Source organism: Gambusia affinis, linkage group LG21 (assembly GCF_019740435.1).
Source record: "Gambusia affinis linkage group LG21, SWU_Gaff_1.0, whole genome shotgun sequence".
Taxonomy (NCBI): Eukaryota; Metazoa; Chordata; class Actinopteri; order Cyprinodontiformes; family Poeciliidae; genus Gambusia; species Gambusia affinis.
Window position 1 is genome coordinate 16703887 of NC_057888.1, and position 24840 is coordinate 16728726.

The 24840-nt window shown below is 41.0% G+C and overlaps 1 protein-coding gene across 2 annotated transcripts in view; it reads left to right on the plus strand.

The window, feature by feature from the left end:
• The window catches only part of LOC122823935 (guanine nucleotide exchange factor VAV3), a 93556-nt gene that overhangs the window by 59630 nt on the left and 9086 nt on the right, over nt 1-24840 (plus strand). For both annotated transcript variants that reach the window (XM_044103990.1, XM_044103991.1), the window contains exons 15-25: nt 2078-2187; nt 5709-5810; nt 9539-9630; nt 11927-11949; nt 12632-12650; nt 15513-15643; nt 18089-18154; nt 19066-19100; nt 19811-19927; nt 21132-21219; nt 21455-21584. In XM_044103990.1, coding sequence (XP_043959925.1) covers nt 2078-2187; nt 5709-5810; nt 9539-9630; nt 11927-11949; nt 12632-12650; nt 15513-15643; nt 18089-18154; nt 19066-19100; nt 19811-19927; nt 21132-21219; nt 21455-21584 — 913 coding nt within the window. The remainder of the gene's footprint in view (nt 1-2077; nt 2188-5708; nt 5811-9538; nt 9631-11926; nt 11950-12631; nt 12651-15512; nt 15644-18088; nt 18155-19065; nt 19101-19810; nt 19928-21131; nt 21220-21454; nt 21585-24840) is intronic.

Sequence of the window (24840 nt, forward strand, 5' to 3'; positions counted from 1 at the left end):
TTTACTCACTTTTTGGGTGGAATATTTTCTGTTTTGTTTGGTCTAAGTTGTTAGTCCATACTCTCTGGCACAAATGAGAAGTTTCTTGGAAAACTCTTTATCCAAGTTTAAAAAGTGGGCATCCCCAAGTCTGTTTTCATTAAAAAGTTGCTGTTTCGAGACCCAACTTAGTATTGCAAAGAGAAAAAATGCTTTGTGTTGGAACATTTTTCAGTTAAAATGGTAGGGATTTGAAAATTTCCTAAAAGTTACTGCATCAGCTTCATTTGGTATCAGTCCTGAAGTATTCAAATTAGTTTGCAGTCCAGGGTCACAGGAACGGCTGCGAACATCCTGAACACCTTTCTTCAACAGCTAGCTAGCAAAACGTCAAGCTAAAACCTTTCTCATTAACTCCTTGCTATTGCTACTTTTTATTTCTTTTATTACAAAAACTACAAACAAACAGCTTTATGCTAATTGCCTGAATGCTTGGCAGCTTGCTATCAAGCTAGCAAAACTACTAGCTAAACATTATCAGCAAAACTAGCGAAGAACTCCAAATTGTTGCTAGTTTGTATCTAAGCCAAGTTAAACCGTGTAAAGACCATCATTCTGGCTTTAATATTCAAAACTAAATATTTTAAAGAATCCTGGTCCATCCTTTGGGGTAAAATAAATGGAAAAGTTCACATGTACATAATCAATAACCGCAAGCTAGCAATTAGCAAGTAAAACATATATAAATACATAGATTTATGAATAAGATTTGAGAATAATATCTTCCATCGCCACTTACAATAAATCTACATTTTAATAAATTGAGATTTATTAAAATCTAAATGTAGATTTTAATACATTTTTAGGCATTGCAGGAGTTTTGGGAGTTTGATGATCTCCATTATACAGGTGTAACACAAATGGCAAGGAGAAACGACATCATTAATAATACAAGCGGCCATTGTTGCTCATCAATCTGGGAAAATTATAAGGTAATTTAAAGCTTTGGTTGGAGAAAATCACACACGCCTGAAACCCCTCAGCCTAGTTGTCAAGTACAGTGGTAGAGGAGTGATTGTCTGGGCTTGTTTTGTAGCTAGAGGCCTTCAGCACCGTGTGATATACTTTCTCATTACATTAAAGCGTGTCCAATATTTTGTCATACAAATGAGAGGATGATCACACGCGCTACAGAAAATGACAGAATGGCTGATTATGAAACGAATCGAGGTTGTGATGATCCAGTCAAAGTTCCCACTTCAACCTGATTGATATCCTGTGGTGGCACCTAAAGAGAGCTTTGAAAGGAACTGAGGGACTACTGTGTTCCTCAGTAATACTGCAAAAAAAAGAGCTATTTAATTCTGGTGTTTACTTAGTCTTCCCATGACTTTATAATGAAGGCTAATAGCTTTTTAATAGCAGCCAGCAGACCTCTTTAAAACAAAAAAGATAAAACGGCTCTCGTAGAAAAACAAAACAAACATTGTTTCTCTCCTTTACAAATTGGCAGGAAGACACTCTCACCCTTCAGCACAGGCCACGGCGTCCACTGGGACTGCCAGCGTGGCTCTGCGCTTTTTCCTTTCCTCCGTTCATCCGGTCGAGGAAATGCACCGCTGCTCTGTTCTAACCGCACGGTGAACCCGGACCAGCTTAACCTTCACAGCCGAGAGGCGAGGAGTTTCTAAACCACGGCCGGCAGTCGTGAGAAGCGTCACGCAAAACCATCTGCTTCGCCACGCCGTCTAAAACCACAGAGGCCCGAGTCGACACGGAAGCTAACAGGCTGATATTTAGCCTTTAAAGTGGATAATTGTAGCCAATTGCAGACCCGGGTCTTTGCGTGCCGTCTGAAACCCAGCAGCGATGCGCCACAGTTAACTCACACTCCTCCCCTCTTCTTCTGCATCGCTTCATTTGCTCTCCTCCTTTCTGTCTTTGTGCCTGCTCTCCCCAAGGCATCCCTCCTTCATTTTGCATCTCTTTGTCCCCATCTGTCTTTTCTGCCTCTTCTCCCTCAGTGTGTTTTGCCTGCCATTGTTTCATCTCCTATCTCAAACAGTTTTGTTTTTGTTTTTGTCTGCTTCTGTTGCAGTGGTCCTACGGATTCTACCTCACTCACAACCAGGGCCAGAACGGCTTTGAGTTTTTCTTCAAGACCAAAGAGCTGAAAAAGAAGTGGCTGGAGCAGTTCGGCATGGCCATGTGAGTGTGCTTTCTGTGCAAGGGCAACGACGCGATGATCTCACGGCACAACATGTTGCTCGCCCTGTTATTCTGGTCCGATGTGATTAAAGGACGACAAAAATGAAAGTGACATGAAGGGGAGTCGGCCGGGAGACACGCTCATACTGAACATTGCATTCAGACAGAGGAATCTCTTGTTGCATGTGGCCGAACTGCGTCGACCGGTTCTTGTCCTGGACGGGATCCAAACGCTGCAAAAGTGACTGATTCCAAAAGTAAACAATAGGTGAAAGAAACAATAATCGGCACTTCAGTCGTAGAGCCGAGGCAGACCCAGGTTACCACGTTGTTCCGTTTTCAAAAGAAAAGCCCAATCCGTGGTTCTTAGGCTTTCTTTCTTAAACAAATCCGACGTAAACGACGGCATTAACTTAGCCTGCATTTGCACATGGGCAGGTAACACAGGTGAACTCTGTCTGTACATACCACTGACAGACACTACCAGCAGGCAACAGTTTATTATTCCAGGCGCAGACATGCACCTTGTCTGTAACTTTCCCAGGATTACGCCATCTGTTGTTGACAAGCACTGCAATCCCCCCTTCGCTATTATTGTCCCCGTGACAGAATGTGCAGAAAGGGAGTAGGAGTATTATTTGTGCAGCCATGTCTGGGTGAACAGCATGTTAATGCAGTTGACAGATATCCACTGTTCCTTTGTCTACGTTGGGTTTGAATACTTAAGGGATCGTCAGGTGTAGATTCTAACTTCCTTTTCTTCAGCGTTCGTTTAGCTCTTTTCCAGTGTCGTTCACATTAGCTCATTTGCTCGCATTCTTTAAATGGAGTGTAGATAGGTTTAAAAGGAAGGTTTTGAGAAGTGTTGATTAGTTTCCTTACTTGCACTTGCTGTAAGTTTGTAGAAAAATGACAAAGTCCCAACGTCTGCTGACAGCCATGTGATTGGCTAATTAATGAAATCAGTAATCATTCCCTTCAGTAGCAGCAATTAGCCATTTAGGCTAATCAGTTGAAATCCAAGCTGCATGTTGTGAGAAAACTAACTGTACATGACAGTTTGTTAGTTGTTGTAAATGATTATGTATGGAGGGCAAGATTTTTAGCTGCTTCCATTCACTTCTGTTGTATTCAATAGCAAAGCAGACTATCCTTTTGACACAGTCGGTGGGAGAAATAGAAGTGCCAAGAGAAAAATTGATGTTTCTGACCCATCTGATAAGGTTACTGAGCTTAAAACTCATAATAATAGAAAAAGAAAAATTAAAGGTAAAATCCTAGTCCTTGCTGATAACTGAGTTACGTGTTATTAATAGTTTGTCTTGTTGCTACTTCTAGCTATGAAACAGATCCACTGGCATTCAAAACAGGTACAGGAAAGCGAAACGAGAGAAATAACATTTTATAAGTAACAAGAGAAGCACCCAGAGGAAGTGAGCATGAAGAAGCTGAAGTGTTGATGTGAGACCGAGAAAACGGGAGCTATATGATTTAGCTCGTGAGGCTAAATTAACAAGCTGCAGGAACAGAGAGGTGTTACAGAACAATCACATGTTCTCTCTCACGCTCTTCATTTTCAGACCAGCTAAGATGTTTGGAGCATTAAGTCACATAATGCGTGGATTGCAAGTTACTGAAAGAGAAATCACACCGGCTTAATATTTCTCACAATGTTGTCTTGACAAGAAGATATTTTATCAGTGCTGAAAAATATTACCAATTTAAATGTCGTACAAGTGCAGAATGTTACCAGTCCAGATTTTATGTTTTTTGTTCTTGACTTATTCTTGTCATTTGAATGAGATTTCATATTAAATCAATTTTAGAGTTTGAACAGATTATCCAATGCAGTCCGGACTCGATAAACACAATTCTTAGCGTAGCGCTAATAAGAAGCTCTAAGCCATTACCCAACTTTACTGTCATTAGTAGTTAGCCAGTAACGTTTGTCTCATGTTGTCGACAATAACTTTGTACTCTCCATATTGTAAATCCGTTTATAACTGAACGTTGTTGAGAAATAATCCTTATTAGTTAGCTTGAGCTCAGAAACGGGAATCGAACACCTGTGTTGAGCATCTTCTAGCTCCAAGTCAGTACTAACCACAATTAGCATCACAAGCTAGCAATGTTTCTCTCTCTCCTGCGTGTTCAAACTCATGTCCACATGTAGACATTTTTCAGCACATAATTGAATAAGATGCAAACCATCAAAAATGCTGACTTATGAATGACAACAGTCACTTTTACTAGCATTAGAAGCCACGTTGAATACTAAACACAGAGCTACTTGCCAGTATTCAGTTGAAATCCTGGCTTCAGGAAGCGTTATGTTGTGTTTCTTCTTCTTTTGCTTTATGGTGGCTGGCAGCCCATCTGTGGTGGTGCATTGCCACCACCTATTAAACTGGATTGTGGGCAGGAGAAACAGAAAAAAACCAACATATGCAGCTTAATAATTCATCTTTGTATTAAATTCAACTCATATTAAGTCTGTATGTTTCAAAAATAACTTAATTTGAGCTTTTAATTTGCTGACATCACTGCTAAAATGTTTTCAGTTGTAAATTTAATAGTAATTTTCTATCTCAAGAGATTTATTAAAATCTGCGTGTCGTCTGTGTTGTCTTTCTGACTATACATCTTCTGAATGCAATAATATGCGGTTATCACAGCCGACAGCTGGATAGCACTTCACATAATATATCTTGCCTTTTCATAAAGTCTTAAGGTAGTTGGTCATTTTTAAGGGGCAGCTGGTTTTTGAAGTTTAGTTGCACCTGTGTCATTACACAGAGCAATATAAGCCAGGTTGACAGAAAAAGGAAGGCTGAAAGAACTTGGTCATAAAAATGCCCACTATGTGGATTAAAAGCATTTTCCATCATGGCCGCGTTCGTCCTATTTTCCACAGAAAAGGTCAGTTTGACTAATTATTCCAGCATCCAGGAAAGCAGCTGCACGTATATAAGACGGTCAGATCATGCCTGAATACCGGAACTGCAAAAAACTCTTCTATTCTCTCCTTCTCCCTCACTCTCATTCTTTCTTTCTCTCTCTCTTTCTATCTTTCTGCCTTTGTTTGTCTTTATCCTTTCTGCACACTGCACAGACACACTTGCTTCCTTGTCCCCAGGGGCGGAGGAAGCCTCTTGTGTTCATTTTGGGAGCAGACCTCGCCTGTCTACTCACAATCCTCCCCTTCCCACTTCAAAGAAGCGTATCGGTTGAAATGCTGCCGCAGCTGCGGAAGGGTTTGTCTGCCGCAATTAGAAGTAAAAGGAAAAAAAAAACAACAACAAAAAAAGAAGCAAAGTGTTGCTCTCTGCTTTCAAATTTGACATCTTCATCCAGCAGCCTTGACAGTTTGCAGCACTGAAACAAACCGACTAAACAAGCACAAAGCTATTTTTGTTCGTTCAGTTAATTGTATATATAAATGTATAAATTTGAGCCTTCCTAAAGCGGACTAGTTTTATGAGAGGCTTAACGTTTATGCCTTTGCTCCTTTTTTTCTTTAGATCAAACCTCCGTCCTGAGAACGCGACCAACAATTTTCACGAGTTCCGGATGCACACCTTTGAGAGAATCACCTCCTGCAACTCTTGTCACATGCTGCTGAGGTAAGAGGCTCGCCATCCTTCACGCGCATGCACACCAAGAAAGACGAAGCCCGGGCGGCACAAAACATCGTCAGGCACAAAGGCGCTTTAAAAACTGCTGTCACACAAGAGCTTGAAAAAAAGGCCTCGACTCTTCCCCCGTTCCTCTCCAGTGTACCCCAACAATCCATTCGCCGCTTCGCCTTTTTCTCCCTCTCCCCCTCGGCTTCGCCTATACAGAACTCCTTTTGAGTTCGCTGAATGCTATCGGCCACCCAGAGGACTGCGCCTGGCCGTCTCCCCCCCTCAGCAGGGACGACTGAGCGGTTTCACCTACAGAAGACAGGCAGCGAGGAAAAAAATGTCTGTCACACTCCGGCACTTCTTCAAGGCGACGGATGGAGAATGGGGACGAGATTATTGCTCTGTATCAGTGAGGGAGGCGACAGAGGGAGGCTGTTTTCCTCTCTATATGCGGCGTACTTGTAGCTTTTCTTAGCCACTACCTTTTTCATACTAGCTGGTTAAAAAAAGTTTAAAAAAATCTGGAAAAGCTGCTTGGATAAGTTTGAAGAGATTTATCTTCTCACTTCTCATTTAATTGGATTGGATATATTTAGATTACATATCAACATGGAACGTTCCATACAAAATCAATAATGGCCCAAGTTATTTCTTGCCAAAAGTGTTTTTTTTGGGTTTTTTTTTTCTGAAATCAACTACTAGCAAGAAGTAGGTGGTGATTTATTTTTTTTCTTTTCTTTTTTTTTTTTGCTAAAATCCTTTCTGACAACTTCTAACTTTGGCCATTGTTTTAGGAAGATGGCGATATAAAGTTGAGCTTATTAACCTTTATTCAAAACGCTGTGTGGCAGACTACCAACATTGCACATCAACACATTGCTCATAAATTGAAATATGGCGGTAGCAGCATTTTGCTGAGGGGACTTGTCAGTGGGGGGATGGAAACTGTCTATTGATGACCGGAGATGGATGAGGTTAAATACAGAGCAGTTCTAGAAGGTAGAGCTGCAGCTGAATGGTCTAGATCTAAGCATATTTATGATAAATCTCCGATCGCCGTCTCGCTCCTGGCAGTAAAAACATTTCAAGTCCTACAAGTTATCCGATGCATGCAGAGTGGTCCCAACTTTACATTTTCATGTTTGTTTTTTTTAAATTCTTTTTTAATTTTATGTGTGTATAATATTGAACAAAATGAATTTATTGAATTAATTCCAGTTTCCTTTCACTTACCAATAACGCACAAATATATGTTGGTCTGAATGAGGCTGCAGTGTGACAAAATGTGAAAAAGATCGAGGCTCATGAGCTCTTTTGCAACGCACCATGCTTTAGTAGTCGTCCCTCTGGTGTTTTATTTCTGCGTCCATCTGAATTCCCCCACCCACATCACAAAATTTAGAGTTATTGTTGCGACAGCTGATTTAATATTCACTCGCCTCTTCAGACGGAGCCTCTCTTAAATCTGTTTTAGAGACTCTTAGGACAGGATCCAGTCACACTTTTGCTCTTATTTGTTTTGGGTAGGAAGTTAGGCAGTGGAAAGATTATTCCCTAATAGAATTTGTGTTGTGGCTCAAAAAAATAGGGTGCAAAAACCTTGAATATATTTATTGACATATTACGCAGTATATTCCAAAGAGCTCTGGTTTCACCACCTGACTTGAATTAATAATCTGAGGGAAATGTTAGGCTGTGTTTGTGAGTTCCAAGCCAGATTTGGATTATGACTTGTTAAAGGCTGATTTTAAATGTGACTCATATTTTGATCTGGACAAAAGTGCATAAGACTGACATGACACTGTCATAAACCAGACATAGCACCTCTTATGAACATGAAGGAGTCTTCATGAATGTTTATGACTGTTCGGTGAATTATGACACTTGCAATGCAAATTTTCGTTGAAACCTGGCATTAAAAGTCCATTAAAAGCGTCAACTTTGCATTAACAGTGCAATTATTTACCAAATAATGCAAAGCTGACACTTTTAATGGACCTTTAATGCAACTGTTAGAACACTTTTGCATTGAAAGTGCCATTGTTTCCCGAATGACACTTCATGACAACATTCATGAAGACTCCTTCATGTTCACAACAGGTGTTATGTCATGTTTGACAGCGTCATGTCAGTCTCATGCACACCCCTTCGAATAAAGCATCACAAAGTTTCTTTTATGAAAAATAAATCGATGTAGAAAGTAGTCTTTTTTTTTTTTTTTTTTTGGCAGTAGCAGTTCCGTAAATGACTTCTTCCAGAAAAGACACTGAGCTAAATACAGAAGGAGAAGAATTTGTACTTCTTATAGGGGAAGTATCTCTGGAGGAAGTTGTCAGCAAAACTAGTTAACAACTCCATCCAGAACGGAGGCTCAATTTGACACTCGAGAACCTACTGCAGATTTCTATGATTGAAATAAGGGAATGTGTGTTATTGATCTTGACAATGGGCATTTGACAAATTGTAATGTTTACTTGTTTCACAATTGAGTTTATATGATGTAAAGCATTTTGAACTACCTTGTTGTTGAAATGTGCTATACAAACAAACTGGACTTACACACAATATCAGGAGCAATTTCACAAAACCATCGAGCCATTAATACTTTCTACAGGAAACAAAACCAACAAAAATTTCCAAGGATCGCCGGGGGCCAGAAACGGTGATTAATTAAGGTCGGATGGAGCAAAACATTGTAATTTAACACACAAGCCGTGTTCTTTTTTTGTTCCAAAGCAGCAGCTCAAAGACAACGATTTAAACTTTTCTTTTAGAGAGATTAGATAGATAATTAGCCAGAGCATAGGACTTACTTTTTGTCATTTATTAGTGGGCTTCTGGAGTTGTTATGCAAAACAAAAAGGGTTCACTGCACTGTTTTTACGCTGACGGTTTAACAGTGCTAACTGATGCGTGAACACTTCAGAGGTTTGTTGGGGAACATTAGTGAACAAACAAAAACCCTTAACGCAGAGTTTGCACAGCAAAAACAAGATCTTTTTTTTTGGTCTTATTTCTAGTATAAATATTTTATTCTACTTGGAATAAAACAAAAGTAAATTACAAGCAACTTTTGAGCAAAAGGAGCTTATTTAAAGTCAATAATTCCTTATTATTGAGAAAATATTTGTTCCACTCGGACATTTTTTAAATTATAGCATAGGAAAAATGTCAGGTTTATAACAACTATTACTTTTTTTTATCAGTATTAAGGAATTATTCATATCTTGCGAAAAGGTTACTTGTAAATTTGGTGAGATTGTGTGTTTTTGCTGTGTGGTTTTCCAAGCTTGCAATAGTTCTTTTTTTGGGGGAGGGATGGATGACGCTAAAGCTCCGGCTAAATGCCTGTTTTATAAACTGAATTCGCACACTTTCAAGATTCATATTTTGTCAAAAAAAAACAACAAACAAACAAAAAAACAAAGAAGTGAGAATTTGAGCTTTATCCCAAGGAAATCTGCCTGACGGCTCAATCGCAGCTCGAAAATGGCACCAGACAGAGCGGCGCGGCGCGGTGAGCTAACCGAGCGCAGTGCTGCACCTCTAAACAAGAGGAATTAACTTTCCAGGCTGTTTCACAGCCCGTCTCCTTAAACCTGACAGAGAGTGCGGCACGGTGCTAAATCTTACATTCACCCTCCTCTGCCTTATCCTCCTTAGTGTGCTGAAAGGTGTTTACTCTTTCTGCATGATCATCTGCTGCTGTTCTCCTGTCTCTGCAGGGGGGTCTTTTACCAGGGCTACCTGTGCTCCAAGTGTGGCTTAGGTGCCCATAAAGAATGCCTGGGACGCTTTGGCTGCTGCGGAAAAACAGGTAAGTCGTCCTCTCACAACCCTGCTTACTTTCTGGGGAGCCCCTTAAACTGAATTTTATAACCTGAAGTGCAGTTTTATTGCAGGACATGAGCGCAGTAACACATTCCACGTAAAACTGTAGTGTGAAGATAAAAAAAAAAAAAGATAAGCACTTTATACCTGCCTCTTTTTTTTTTCTAAACCAAGGTCCAAATATTTTATCGTTTTTTTGTTTTTTTTTGGCGTGTAGCATAGATATTTATTCTGCAGCTTCTCTGCTTCCCTTGGTGTTATTTTTGTGTTTTTGTGTGTTTGTGTGTGTGTGCTTTTTAAAGGGAACGTCACTCTCTGTCGCTGCATATAGCTCCCGATGCTTAACGATGCTTTTACAGAGGAGTTCTCTCAAACTTTTCATGACGTCCTTGCGTGTCTGTCACTCAGCTCCCTGCGCAGGAACAATGACAGCTTTGAGCGAGGTGGAGGGAACACTTCTGACAAAATCCAAAAAGAAAAACAGACCTTCAGTAACCAGCTTAGCATGTCCGCCGAGCGAGTTTTTACGTGAGGCGGCGTGTCTGTGACAGGAAGAGATGAAAACTGAAACTAATTATTTATTTACTTATTTATTTTTATCCAGTTGTGTTTTTGAGATTCAGGCTGAACCCTTACGGTGCGACGGTGATGCAGCTAGTCGCACTCTTACTGCCGCGCGTTTGGACTCCTTGTGGAAAGCCACCACCTCCTGTTGGATCTGACATCCGTTACGGCCTCATCAGGGATGTAGAGGCAATAACGGCGCTGCCAGGCCCACCTGGGTACCGTGGTTTGCCGGAGGAGATTGGGGCAACGCCGTCGGTCAGAAGGCGCCGAGACGCTTGTTTGAATTTGGCCTCTCGTTACTTTGAGTTGCTCAGACGGGGAACCTGATCCCATCCAAGCATTTTTCACTATTTCGGAAACGTTTCCGTGCAAAAGTATGCGTAGCCTTTGAACTTTTTAACATTTTTGTTCCGTTACAGCCACAAATTTCAGTAGATTTTTCTGGGATTTTATGTGATGGGTCAACACAAAGCAGTCAACGACTGGAAGGAAAACTCATCCATGTTTGTGTTTTATACATTTTCATAAATAAAAACGGCAGTGTTCATTTTTCCCTCAGTTTCTGAATTTCCCCAAGTTATCTGATTAGTGATTAAAGTATAAATCCAGTTCTTCTGTGAAGTCCTTGGTTTGTTAATATTTCAAACGTTGAGCATCTTACAGAGCATTATTTGTTTGGAGGCGTGCAATAATGCATGTATTGGTATTGATCCAATAGCGATACCGATACCAACACTGATTTTTGATTTTCAAAAGCATTCAGCCAGAGGAAGGGCTTGGATCAAATAATGTTCATTTGTTGAAATGGTCCAGTCAAAGAAACACCTAAATCTAGTCCAGAATCTTAGGCAGCTGTATATATATATATATATATATATATATATATATATATATATATATATATATATATATATATATATATATATACTTTTTTTGATTTTCACAGAGGTTCTTGATCACATAAAAACCCAACAAAAAGAAAAGTCCAAGAAGCATGATTGCATTTGCAGCACTCTTCCCCGTAGCTGCAAATTTCCCCAGAATTTGATTTGATTGGTTGCCTCTGTGCTTGTTGGCCTCGGGATTATTTTACTGCGTAGCACAGATTGGACAGCGGGGCGTTGCGTCACGCAGAGCCCAACAATATGGCATTAAAAGCCTACATTGGCTTGTTTGTGTCACCGAGCGATAAGGTTTGTTTGCCTGCGTTTGTCTCCCTTATTAGCGCCGGTGCTGCTTGTCTGCACAGCAGGTCAAAGGTCAAGCTTAGGGAACAGCAGGCCTGCCGAGGGAGGCTGGCGCTAAAGTAGCACTCAGATTGGTGGTGCTCCGCCAGCTGTGGTGTGTCTCCTGCGCAGGTATGCACACGCACACACACGCACGCTCAGGTGCGCGTGTGCGTGTGCCGAACGCGGTTGCGTGTGTGTGGGGGAGGAAGGTTGGTAATCCGTCCCTAAGGGAGCCAATGAAAGAAAGCGGTGGAGCAAAAACCACAGGTCTGCCCTCCCCTCCCTCCTCCCTCTGCCTCGTTACCTCCTCTATCCCGGCTGTCAGGTAGCGGCAGCGCAACAAAACAAAGCGAAGCGCGGTCAGACGCAGGCGTCCGCCTTTTCCACTAATGAGGGAGTGTTGCCTTGTACCGATGAGTGTGTGCAAGTGTTTGCGTGCACCCACTAACCCGTCATTCACTATGCCTGTTCTCCAACTTCTTTCAGATTCCGGCTCCGTCAGAACTCAGGTGAGCTTTGTGTATGTGTGTGTGTATGTGTGTCCGTGGCCGATCTGCGGGCGTGCGCTTTTGTGTGTGTGTGTCTGCACAGCTTTGAAGGCTGCTCTCCTCTGCAGCTATTTGCCAAGGAGACTCCAATTGACTTCAGTTACTGCAGCAATACCCGACGCCAGGAAATTGAGTGTTTTCTGTAGCTTTAACCCGAGTCCCTGCTTGTGAAAATTGTTGTATGTTTTTGCCTTTACAACGTTTTCAACTTGCTTCGTGCTGCAAATCAGACTCGGCTTTCCTGCTGTCAGCTGCTGCGCTAATGAGAAGTGTTTGATTCTCACTTTAAACTGCTGTGCAACTGGAAAGGGAAATAAAAAAAACAAAAACCTGTGCACACGAGAAGTATGCAAAAGTGTGAGCTTTACTGGATGAATAAAAATCCTTTGCTCTCTGCGACTCTTTCTGCAGCAGTTCATGTTGCAGAATTTCTACATTGGCCTGTGGGTAAGAGCAGGCCAGCTTTTTAAATATTAATAACTTGTGTTCGACTTGTACACCCCAGCTAAAGATTTTGATCCCGGTTTTTAGGGCGAATGAAAAATTGATCGGATGTCGTGTTTTATGCTGTGTGCTTGCGATGAGAATCAACATGCGGGGCTGCTTTGTTCTGAGTTGTGTTTGTGTTCTTGTGTTTTCGCAGAGCAAACATCGAGATCCAGGTAAGCGAATTAAAGCGAGGTACCCTCCCAATCTGCACACATCATTCTAGCACGCTCCCTCCCTTACGAGGGAATGTTTATAAGCACAGACTGTTCCCTATAAGACAAATGATCAGACGTCAGCATGCAACGTTGCACTGTACAAGAGCTTGTTAGCACGCAACAAAAAGGGATTCAAATCCGTTGCTTTCGAAGCATACCGTCAGTAGTTGTGCCTCCGATTCAACCCCTGTGTTGTCTAATATAGCTATGATCCATTAAATAAAAATATTTAGTTATTAAATTATACATGCACAGAGAAATTGATGCACTTCTTCTTTGCGTTCTGTGACTCGCTAAGGCTACTACTTTAGGGTGACTAACTAGTTGTTAATATATTCTTGCTAGCTAGGTAGCATGGTGTTTTTTTTGTTTTTTTTTTTGCCCATGCTACCTAGTTAGCATAGGCAAAAAAATAATAATTCTAGCTACCCATGCTGGAGTCTTGGCATCTCCAGTTGGATGCCAAAACTAGATGCAACAATAATCGGCACAATGAGGGTTAAAAGGCTGTAAATGTCTGTCAGGGGACAGGTCTTAAATTTAATTCATAATAGTCTTAAAAAGGTCTAAAAAATCATAAATCTGAGCTTGTGAAACCTGCACAAACCCTGATTTAGAAATCCTAATGTAGCAAGGATGTACCAGTCACCAGATTTTCTTGTGGTAAAAACCCCCGTCCACCTCTGCTGCTAGAGATCAACCAGTTTTTAGTAGAAACCAAACCTGTAAATCTTTTGTCAGCTTATCTAAATTATGTAGTTTAACTGTTTTTTTAAAATCTGGTTCCCACTTTGTGTCTTTCTGCAAAAGGTCATGACTAACACAAAGCACCGGTGTGAGCACAGTGTTTGTGTGCGTGCCTGCATTTCTCTCAGTTCCTTTAATCGCTTCTAAACCAGGCTCTCGGCACGCATTTTTTCCACCCCTCCATCCATTATGCTGCAGAAAATGATTTCTGGCTGAAGATGCATTAAAATCAATAGGCATTAGATTGCCCCGACACCTCGACGTTTTATGATACTTTGCCGCCTCTCTTCTTTGTCTATTTTCAAACGGTTGCGCTAACATGTGGCTCGTCTTTCTGTGGACGGGAATGGAATCCGTGGCCCCGAGTCTCGATTCTCCATGGCCCCCGTGTCTTCAAAAGTCCCATTCAGGCAGGATGGCACATGTCAGGCTGCCAGCCACAGAGCAGATGCTGAAAGAAAAGCTCACCAGATATAGCTGTGCTAGCTCACAGTGCAACCATGCTGACTTCTCGTTTATTTGGCTTCCATCATGCCAGCACTTGTTTTATTCTCATTTCTTTTTGCCAAACTCAATTTTTTCCAGAATGCCAAATTAAGACATGTAGAAGTCTTTCCATTGTGCATATAAGACGTGAGGCTGGCATGAGTGGATGTTTCACAATGGCAAATTTTTATCCTTTTGGTTAAACGTTTCAACTGATATAATTCGAAGTGAAGAAAAACTATTTTAATAAAGCTTTTTTTAAATATTTCAAATCTTTCAACTCAATGTACGCAGCACTAATACTCTGCAATTGTACAAAAATCACTATTGCAAATGGAACAAACTGTATTCTCATTACTTTTATTGGACTTTCTTTCAGACAGTACAGCAAGGAGTCAAGAACATGTTGTTAGCGAGAAAGCAAAGCTCACTCCCACTTATCTTTTTGTCTGAAAGCAGAACAGCCAGTCATGCACCACGGTGCACTGTTTCTTATCTTTAATATTCAAATGAATCATAGGTCCACCTGACTTGTAACACCAGCAGACTGGAGAGCAAGAGCGTTACCGCGTGTGTGTGCTCAGGTGCACTCGCTCTTTCTTTCCGTGGTTTACATCCACCTCGAAAACAATGAAGATTTCAACAAAGCAAACATGCCCCGATATCGCCGCCACACCACCTTAGATTAGCTTATTTTAGTTGGCATAATGAAATGGGGATAAAAGAGAATAAGCAATAAGCAGCACAGAAAGCTTAAAGAGCTTATGTAACCCAAATAAAATGATCTGGAGATAATATGTATGCAAATATGTCAGGTGTATGCAAAGTAAATCTGAGGAAATTGTCAAACAATAAAAATAAATAAGTAGTTCGTCTCGCAGTTTTGATGGGGTACATATGCGGTGTTACGTTTCAAAATCTCCTTTTTGCCACACAATATTAAAACATATTGAAAAATTGCATGGTTATTTAGTGCTTACACAGAAGGCGACTGGACTTCTTGTTTTTTTTTTTTTTTTACAGGTGTTTTGCTTTTCCAAAAAGCAAAACATTGGATCGGAAGCATCAGGCTTAATAAGTTGTACTCAGAACAGTCTCACTGGTGGAGTCACTAATTTGGCCAATCATGCTGGTCCTGGGAGACACTGGCCATACCCTAAATATTAAGTTACCAACATTTCAGTTCAATTAATTAACTTGTTTTGGTCACTTGTCTTAACGTGAAAATAGCGCAATTGCATTTCTTAATCTCATGCTTTGCATCGATAAATCTTTACTCACCTCAGCATGCCGGATGCTTGAAATGGCTCCTCCAACCTAGGAGATTTATGAATACCTTAGCTTATAATTAATTGACTGCTTGGGCTCACCTATAAACTTTTTGTAGACCACTAAACTGTCAGGCACCAACAATTTTCTGTTAAAAAAAGGAAAAATTAGCAAAAGTGTTTTTATATGTATTATTCAAGCCATATTAGCCAACGAGGGACGTTTCTTCCATCTACATGCGTCAAACTTAAGAAAGGCTTCGTGTTTCTCTTTCTATTTGCTGATCCCACACAGCGGCTAATCGTCTGCATCTTGCAGGTCTGCCCAAGATGCTGGTCATCAGGAACTACTTTGGCGTGCCGAGTCCTGCCTCTGGTCCGGCACTCACCATCCAGACCGGAGACATCATCGAGTTAATATGCGCCGACCTGCACAGCCCATGGTGGCAGGTCAGATATCTTTCTCATGTCCTGATTGCTCATTTTATCCACTGTCAGAGCCATCCCCAGATACTAATTCATTTGAAAATGCATAGTGTTTTACTATTCTGTAAAGTTTGAGTTTAATTGTCAGCGTTTTACTTCCAGGGTGTCCGAACATCTTTAAAAAGTCTTAAACTCATCTATTTAAAATTGAAAGCCTTACAAATTGTGCTATGACAGGAGTATTTAATTTCACATATTCTATGTAGTTTACTTTTTTTTCACTCGCTGGACTTTACTGGTACGCGAAGGTTTGAATCCTGCCATCTTTACTGCATTCTGTGATATACGGTGGTTGCGGCTATAGCTAGCTGCTAATTTTCTGTTTTTAAAGAATTTTTTATTTTGTTTTCATCAGCTTTACAAACATAGCATTTGTCTACCAAGGGTATAATAATGAGTACAAAGGAAATACTGTTCAAGTGTAGAAAAGAAAATGTTCTGATTCATTTACAGACTACATAGCTTAAACTAGCTGCTAGCATATTCTTGCTGGCTAGCTTTTTTACATGCAAATTTATCGACAGTTGGATGGACGACATTCGTCTTTGTCATTGGATCACTTTTGTTGCCAACCCATACAATTTATTTATTGGCAATGTTTTTGTGTGTGTGTGTGGATTTCTGTCATGTTACAGGTCTTAAACTCCATTGATAGTGGTATTAAAAAAGATCTTAAAAAGTCTTAAATTTGAGTTGGTGAAACCTGCCTGACATATATAGTCTGTTAAAGAGATGTTCTCTTGGGCTGAAATAAATTCAGCCTTTCATAAAAGTGACGTCATCTCCAAGCGAATCGCTCCGCTTCTTCTCCCTGACGAGACTCGCTAGCATTTTTGACACTTTCAGCTAACAAGCAGCAAATACAAATGAAATTCCAAGGCACAGTTGTTGCCCCAGCAGACAATTAAAAGCAATGCACTACACTTCTCAGCAGGAAGTCGGATTCCCAGACGCTGGATATGTTTGTTTATTGCACACGCTTACTGTTAGGCGGAGGCGAATCAGGTTTGAACTTTTCTAGAACTGGCAAGATGAGCTCCTTCCTGGGAATTTTCTGGCGCAGCAGTCGCTGACCCGCGTGCACGTGGAAGTCTGGCAGAATCATAACTACTACATGATGATGGCTGAAAATGTAGCTTTTTAGGCATGGGTTGGGATTGCATCACATTATGATATCTTGGCAGATCTCACTACATTTTGCAAAAAATAAAATAAAATAGAATAAAAATCAGTTAATTATGTAGAGAAACGTTGCCTGTTTTTGTTTCCAGGGTTCGTGTAATTAGATTTTATTCGGCAGCAATTATGAGTTTGTTTTGACAGTCCTTGTGACTGAAATCATTATCAGAGCGAGCACGCAGAAGACGGCGGCGTTTCCCGCTGTGCTGATAAGATGTCCTGAGGTTGCACAGATAGGAAAAGGAGGGCAACCAAATGGGCTTAGCATGCATGTTTCTGGAATGTCCTTTAAAAAAACAAAACAAAACAAAAAAAAACCTCCACTTGCTCCTGGAGTGCCATATATAAGCTGCCTCGGGCTTCTTATCTAAACCTAGAAATCCCTCAAACGTCTAAATGTAGTTGGTAAAAGAGGTCTCGAATGTGCTGCTGCTCCAGCTGCCAACCTCCTTATTGCTTTGCAGCTTTTACAGAAAAGCACACTAAGGCTCTTTTTACACTCAAAGAAACCTGATGTGTGGAAAATATATGCAAAGGACAAAGATCACATGCTTGTGTGTCTCTAAAAGGAAAAGGAAAAATCTCGTTCCTGAACTCTTTAAGGAATGCCTCTAGAGTATATGTGTAGGTTTTATTCAGTAGTGTGCATGAATAGTTTGAGGCCACAGGTCCGGCGGTCCCGCTTGGGTTGCAGTTTCAGTGATCCAGTGAAACAGAAAGTCCCCTGCTGGAACGGTTTGGAAATCGAGACCCATACGACAAAAATCCAATTGGGATTTATCCAACTAATAGAGAGAATGCTGAAGTAGTTGGTTGGAAAAATGCCATTTTGACTGCATGTAAAGTTCAGACACGGAATGTAATTTCAGTGACTGTAATTTCCATTATCTATCAATACTTATCAGTTAATCAAAGTCAAATCGAATCAACTCACAGTGTCCATGTCTGTCAGAGGGAGCAGAAACCTGCATGTAGCTGCTACAACAGACAAGTCTCTACATTGTGCGCACGTCATGGCCATGAACTTTCAGTTTTATCACCAAGGGAGGAATTAAAAATAAGAATAAAAAAACCCCAAAAAACTCATCCTCTTTCTCTTTTCTTGTCAGGAGTTATTTCAGCAACATCCAACCGCTGCTGTACATTTGCGCTGCCGCCTAATTGTCCTTGACTTATGGAGACACAATCCAGCCAGATGTATGTAACACAATTATCTCTGCGTGCTTTCAGGGCAGGATCCTGTCGACGAAAGAGGCTGGCTTCTTTCCAAGCGACGCCGTGCGGCCGTGTCCGTGTGTAAGCAAGCTTTTATCTTCCAGTCCTACCAGCAGCGATTCACGCAACGGGCCGCAATCCGGAGATGCGAGGGGTCGCTGGGAGGGCTGGCCGTTGGGTTTTGCCGTTTCAAGGACGATTGGCATGTTTTACGTGTATGTGATGAAATACAGTCACGCGAAGCAACTGGGAAACCCTTCAAGTGTCGACTAGTCCTGTCACGATAAGTAATTAATCTAATGATAAATGAAAACGATAGTTTCCATTGCGGCGCTCCATTTCTTTGAAGGGAGACTTTGTTTAGAGAGACAGCATAATCCGTTTTGTTTTTGTTTATTGTTTTATTTTGGATATTTAAAATGTCTTCTAGTTCCAGTGTGGAGTGTTTGGCACACATTTTAAGCTTATTGGCCTTTTGGGAGGGCAAACTTTAATGAGTAAAACAAGGTTAATTAAATAAATCACTTTCTTTCCAGAAGAGAAAAAACACAAGAGTAGACATCAAATTGTGAATATTTCTTAATACACAAACAAATGTATGAGAAGTTTCTTAATTTTTTCACGTTGCTGTAAAAACCAATGTTTTTACAGACGCCGATTTGGTGAATGTAAAATTGACTTATCTCGGACTCATATCTTTCTCTGCAGTTGCTTGCTTTGCGTGTGCCGCAGACGGACTGTTACTTTCCATTTGCTGAAGTTCAGGCTGCATCAGAAACATGAGGTCCGCTGCAGATAACAGTCGTATCGCCGTATCTCGGTGCCGTAAAGATAAGGAGAGCATTGAGCAGTTTTACTTGTGGAACAGCGCCATGTCGACTTGGGAAACATAACTGACGTGAAGTTATGTCGTTTTATGGGAGTAAAGGGTGTGTGTGTGTGTGTGGACCTGCCACAGACTCACGTCTCTGCTGTTTCCCCTCTTGCTGCAGGTACCGAAGCCTGTCGATTACTCCTCACAGCCGTGGTGAGTTGGCAAACAGCTGCCGTCCTTTGGGTTTGTTAGAAGGCTCAGATGTAAAAGCCTTTATTCCTACATCATGCGACTGAGCACAAAATTGTTCCATCATGCAGATGTACAGGGGATTCCTTTGACTTTTGCGAATTTGCCAGCCAGGATATGTGGTTCAAAACTGTTGAACTTTTTCACATTCGGTCATGTTCCATAAACAAAACTTCAGCGCATTTTAGAAAGGTTTTACATTACGTGTAGTAATGAAGTAGAGGATGCTTTTACTTATTTATGACTTTAAGCCTTGCAATGGACTTCGACTGATAACTACAACTTTTCTTCTTGTATTTATAACTTTAAATCTCATAAGTATGACGTTTATTCTGCTAATTATGACTTGAAAACTCATAGCGATGACTTAAAAATATGAAATTATGACTCTTGTTCTTGTAATTATGACTTCAAAACACTATTACAACTTCTAGTTGGACTTTTCTCCAGACTTTCAGTCTGACTAAGCTTGAGCTATTTTGCCAAACATATAATGTGCAAAGCCGGTACTTAAATCCTGAATGACCAACACTAGCTTGTCGTCGCAACATGACAAAATCTAAAAAAGTAAAAACAATAGGAATACCTTTTACAAGGCATTGAATGTTAGATACTGACAGCCAAAAGCTCCATTGAGCTAAAGTCTTTTTTTTTTTTCTGTTTTACTGCTGTAGGTTTGCAGGTCCAATAGAGAGATTTCAGGCAGAAGCAGAACTCATCAACAGGGTCAACAGCACCTATCTGGTCCGCCATCGCAGCAAAGAGTTCACAGAGTACGCCATCAGCATAAAGTAAGTCTGCAATCAGAGCATACTTCAAACATTCCACATGAACTGGAGATTTGTTTGGGAGTTCGCTGCTGTTTGGTCTCTGTTGCGTTTCACCGAGTTAACAGGAACGCTGCTGATGTTCAGATTAGCCAACCTGTCTTTCCAAAGACCAAGATGATTATTGTCTTTTTTTTTTTTTTTTTTGTCTTTCCGCTGTTAGTTGACAGGGTTTCTGTACCTCCGTGGCGAGCACTGTTATTTTTATTTAGCCAAACCGCAGTATTGACCAGCTGTAGCTTTCATCCACGCCGCAGAACTTGACAGACTAATTTGCACCTTGTCCGAAGGGCGACGGGGCGATCGCCGTTCTCCAGGCCAAGCCTGCGGTTAACCACAGAGCAGCATGTCGACACCTCAGCTCAAACGTAATCATCATGGCTCGGTGTAAGAGCCACAGAAACAGACTCTTAGGTTTTAAATTAAAAGCGTACTGACGTTCCAGTCTCGTTTTAGCTTAGAACCTCCGTCTTTAGAACTTTGTCCATCCACCTTCTGCTGCAGTTCCAGCTGCGAATCTTGTTCAGTGTGCAGATCTGCACCACTTTTGATTTGATGTTGAACCAAAGCTTCAAGTCTTGCCACATTATAATTGGATTTATTGCCATCGTAATATCAGATTTATTTGTATAGCACATTATAGCAACACGGCAGCTTTTACACCATAAAAGCATCATACTGGAACCAATTATGAAACGAGCAATAAGCATCGCTTTTACAAAATAATCAAGCAAAAGCATCAAGCATATTGATCAATGTTCCAGTTGTTATTAATCAAAGGCAAATTTGAACCGTTTTGTTGTCGTTGAGGGTTATATACACCTCTAATACAGTCCACCGATTAAATGTCCAGGATTTTTCAACAAAATTGTAGGTCAAAGTCAAACCGTCGACATTGTTGCTTACAAAGCAACACAGTGGATGACCGATGTCCTTTATTTGCGCACAAAGCTTTCTATTCCTCCAGACTGTTAATGCAAACACAAACATGCGACTTGGGGAAGCATTTACCTGACACTCATCATTCTCACAGTGTCACAAACTTCTGGGGCCCCGATGCATTAGAGGGATGGCCCGGGCTCTCCACGAGGGGCCAGAGGCCGGCCAGCGATCGATGGCGGTGATCAGAGAGGGAAATTACACTCATAACTTATTCAATGGCCCACAGGTACAACAACGACGTGAAGCACATAAAGATCCTGACCAAGGAGGGCTGCTACTACATTGCAGAGAACAAGAAGTTCAGGAGCATATTAGTGAGTCTTTTCCTTCTTTTTGTTTCTTATTAACGTCTTCATGTAATGAAGTGTCAACAACTGGTTTTAGTCTTAACAATACGCACTAAGATGGCTCTAATTAGAGATGTAGAAACTAACCTTTTTTTTTTTCTTAATGGTAGACTCTGGATTTTCTATAAAAACAAAAAATAAAAGGGTAAATTACTTCTGTTACGTTGATGTAAATGTGACCGTGTGCTTGTTTTGCGTGAAGGAGCTGATCGAGTACTACAAACACCACTCTCTGAGAGAAGGCTTTAAGAGTCTGGACACCACCCTGCAGTTCCCCTACCGGGAACCGGAGAACGCGGCGGTGCACCGCTTCAACCGACCAGGCAGCAACAGTGAGTACAACACACAAATGATCCAGTGTCTTTACAGTATGTTAGCCCTAATACCGCCGTTTCACAGTATCATGACATTAAAATGAAAGTTATTTTTAATAAAAGGGGTATAACAAGATCCAGCTGCTACACATTAGTATCACTGAGGCTGAAGTAGATAAGATATTTAGCCCAGTTCAGCCACAATACACAGCTGACTTGACAGTTCACGTGTGGGAATATTATTTAATTTTTTATTTTCATTTGTCTTTTTTAAGACAGTGGAATACCTCAATACCAGAAACGGTATGCCGAAAACCGGCTGGGGTTTTTTTGTAGGCTGTTTTATTGTGCCGACAGCAGAGGTGGGTAGAGTACCCGAAAAATGCACTCGTCTTTTTACTCAAGAAGAAGCAAGAAGAGTGCAAGAGTATTTGGTGAAAAAGGCCACTCAAAACAGCAACCATTTGATATCTAAAACTGACATCATCAGACGGACCAAAGTATGAGGTATTTAAAGACCAAAACGGAAATAATTCATACGGATATCAGAATTACAAAATAATAAAATCCGGCAAAAGACACATTTTTCCAAATCAATTTCTTTCAATGTAGAACTTAGGAAACTGCAGTTGTGTGTCTGTTGAATGTTTGGTTGAAACAAGGTTGGTCTTCATTTCCCACAGCGGCTAAAAGCTACAGGAGTATTACTTAACCAAGAGGAGCGATAATTCATAATAAAATTACTCAACTCAACAAAAAGTTTTGTTGTTTTTTTTCTCCAAAATGTTATTTAAGTTATGCAGTTGATTAAATGTAGCTAGTTACTACACAGCTATGGCTGACAGATGCTAATTATCAATGTGAAAAGAGACCGATGACTGCTGCTTCGCTTGAATATAAACCACAACTATAAGCTTTTTATGCTGTTCTATTTTCTTTAGTTTGGCTTAGGTATTATACACAACTGAATGACAGCTGGCCCTGATATACCCAAAAAATGTGGTTCGTGTGTTGGTTTGTCTTCATAAATTATGATTAGAAAATGACTAAAAACACTATTTCATTGATTATTGTGACATTTGATGCTTTATCCTGAATCTCATTAAAACGGGAACAGACCCTGTTATGTTTAGATCCATATATTTTCTTGTGAGAAAGAATAAATACCACGGATACCTTGAATTGCCTTGCACCAAAGCCAGTTGACGAATGGCGGGGGGAGTTAAAACACTTACCCACACGATGAGATAGCGCTGCCTCCTCAACGCTGCCTTAATTCAGATGGGAACGCCTCGGCGGCTTTTTAAGAGCTGCACAGCGATTCGCTGTTACCGGCAGCCTGGCCTCCCGTGATGCTAATCGGTTTTGACTCGCTGTCAGACGGCGGTGGGAGAATTCCCTGAGCATGGTATGAGATTTGATAACACTCCCTGGCTGATTACTGAAGATCAAATCAATTAGAGTTTCATGGGAGCAGGATAATCTCAATAAATTAACATTCATAAGTGGACTTGAAAAGTAAATATCTAATCCAACGTTATGTCATTTGATATGTGCAACGACTAAAATCTATCATGTTGTTTAGTCTTTGGATTGGAAGCATGTCTTGATGGTGCTTTGCAGTGGTATTTCTACCCCCAACACAGCATAGAGTGGTGTATATTTGTATATAGCCCCTCTGTTGGGCTAAATCTCTCCCGGCTTTAGTCAGCCGTAAACTAGGGATGTTTTCACATCTGAAAGTGCAGCAGTCCCAGTTCAATTGCAACGTTTGCTACATTTTCAGCTGCTGCGGTTGCCTGTCACACTGTTTCAAATGACCCAAACTAATTGAAATACCTGTTCACCCGAGTGCCTGTGGGGGGGACTACACCAAGAACCACTGGAGAGACAAGCAAACCACAGAAGAAGACACTGAGCACAACTTCTTCACAAAATGCAGTGGCGTCCGGTGTTAGCAATTGTAAGATTTCTCTTTTGTCTTCAGCAAAAGGCTGTGAACCATTTCTGCCCCTTGCGCAAGACATGCACACACATTGTGCTCATATTTACCCAGAATGCCCTGCGCTACAGTGACTTTTGGAGTGACTAGGCTTTCATATATCATATATGCATTCGAACCGCACCAGAGTTCACTTCAATCGAACACTTAGGTTTTTAGGTAGACCTGAGTTGACTTCAGAGTTCGATTGAATTCACACCTCTTCAAACGAACTGGACTTTCTAAACAAACGAACCAGACTTTGAATAAACTGGAGTAAACATGACTGGTGTGAATGCGCCGTAAAACTTTTACCCCTTAGTGGGTGCACTGGGTTTTTATTTAACGGCATCCATCTAAAGTGAGCTGAGCACCAGTGGAGCGCCACTCTTTCTTTAAAATATATTTTTAGTTGTAACTGTCCACTTCACCACTAGCACAGCTGAATCATTCACTACGTTCTGCTGATCTGTGGCATAAAATCCCGTTAAACTCCAGTGAAGTGTTTGGATGTCGCAAAGTAACACAATGTGAATAAGCTCTGAGCTCCTGGATATTTTTTTTGTTGCATGACTCTGTATAAAGCACTGACAGGGGTGTTTGTAAAGTTCGTGAACCATCTGATGTTTCTACAAACAGTTTTACTCCGTCAAGCAGCCCAGAGACTGTCGGCATCACTGAAGGTTGTTGTGTTTGGTCTGTCAGCGGCTGAGCTGATGATTTAAAGAGGTGGATTTCCTTTTTTCCTTTCCACCTTCACAAGAACGAAACGCTTGTTCCCAGCATCACCTCCGAACAAAAGCGAGCACTTCAGACGCTTCAAACTGTACCAGCGCACAACAAAAACGCTGTTGATTATTTATGCATTCAACCCTGCATCTGTGTCATTACCGCGGCTAACCCCGATTTTCTCTGAGCATCCAGCTTTTATTTATCCGAGCTGAATGAAAGGAGACACCGTCGCTGATGTCAAAGTTAACAGGTGTAGCTGGTGTGTGAGCTTGAACGCTGCGTTTTAATGAGATCATGTTTAGAGGCGAATGCATTCTCAGACTTTCACCTCAGGAGTGATTATAGACGAAATAAAAAGGAGGTTCTTGTTGCGCGGAAACGCGAGGAGCGACGTTTTTGGGGACGCTTTTCTGCTTCAATCACTTTTATTTTCTGTCTCATTAGCTTGGATGAATGTTTCTGGGTTGGAAAAAGGGAAGAATTGCTACCAGTTAACCGACGAACAGGAAGCAGCTTGCCTTATCAAAGCCTGCTGTTTCCATGTTCATGTCGCACAAGCTG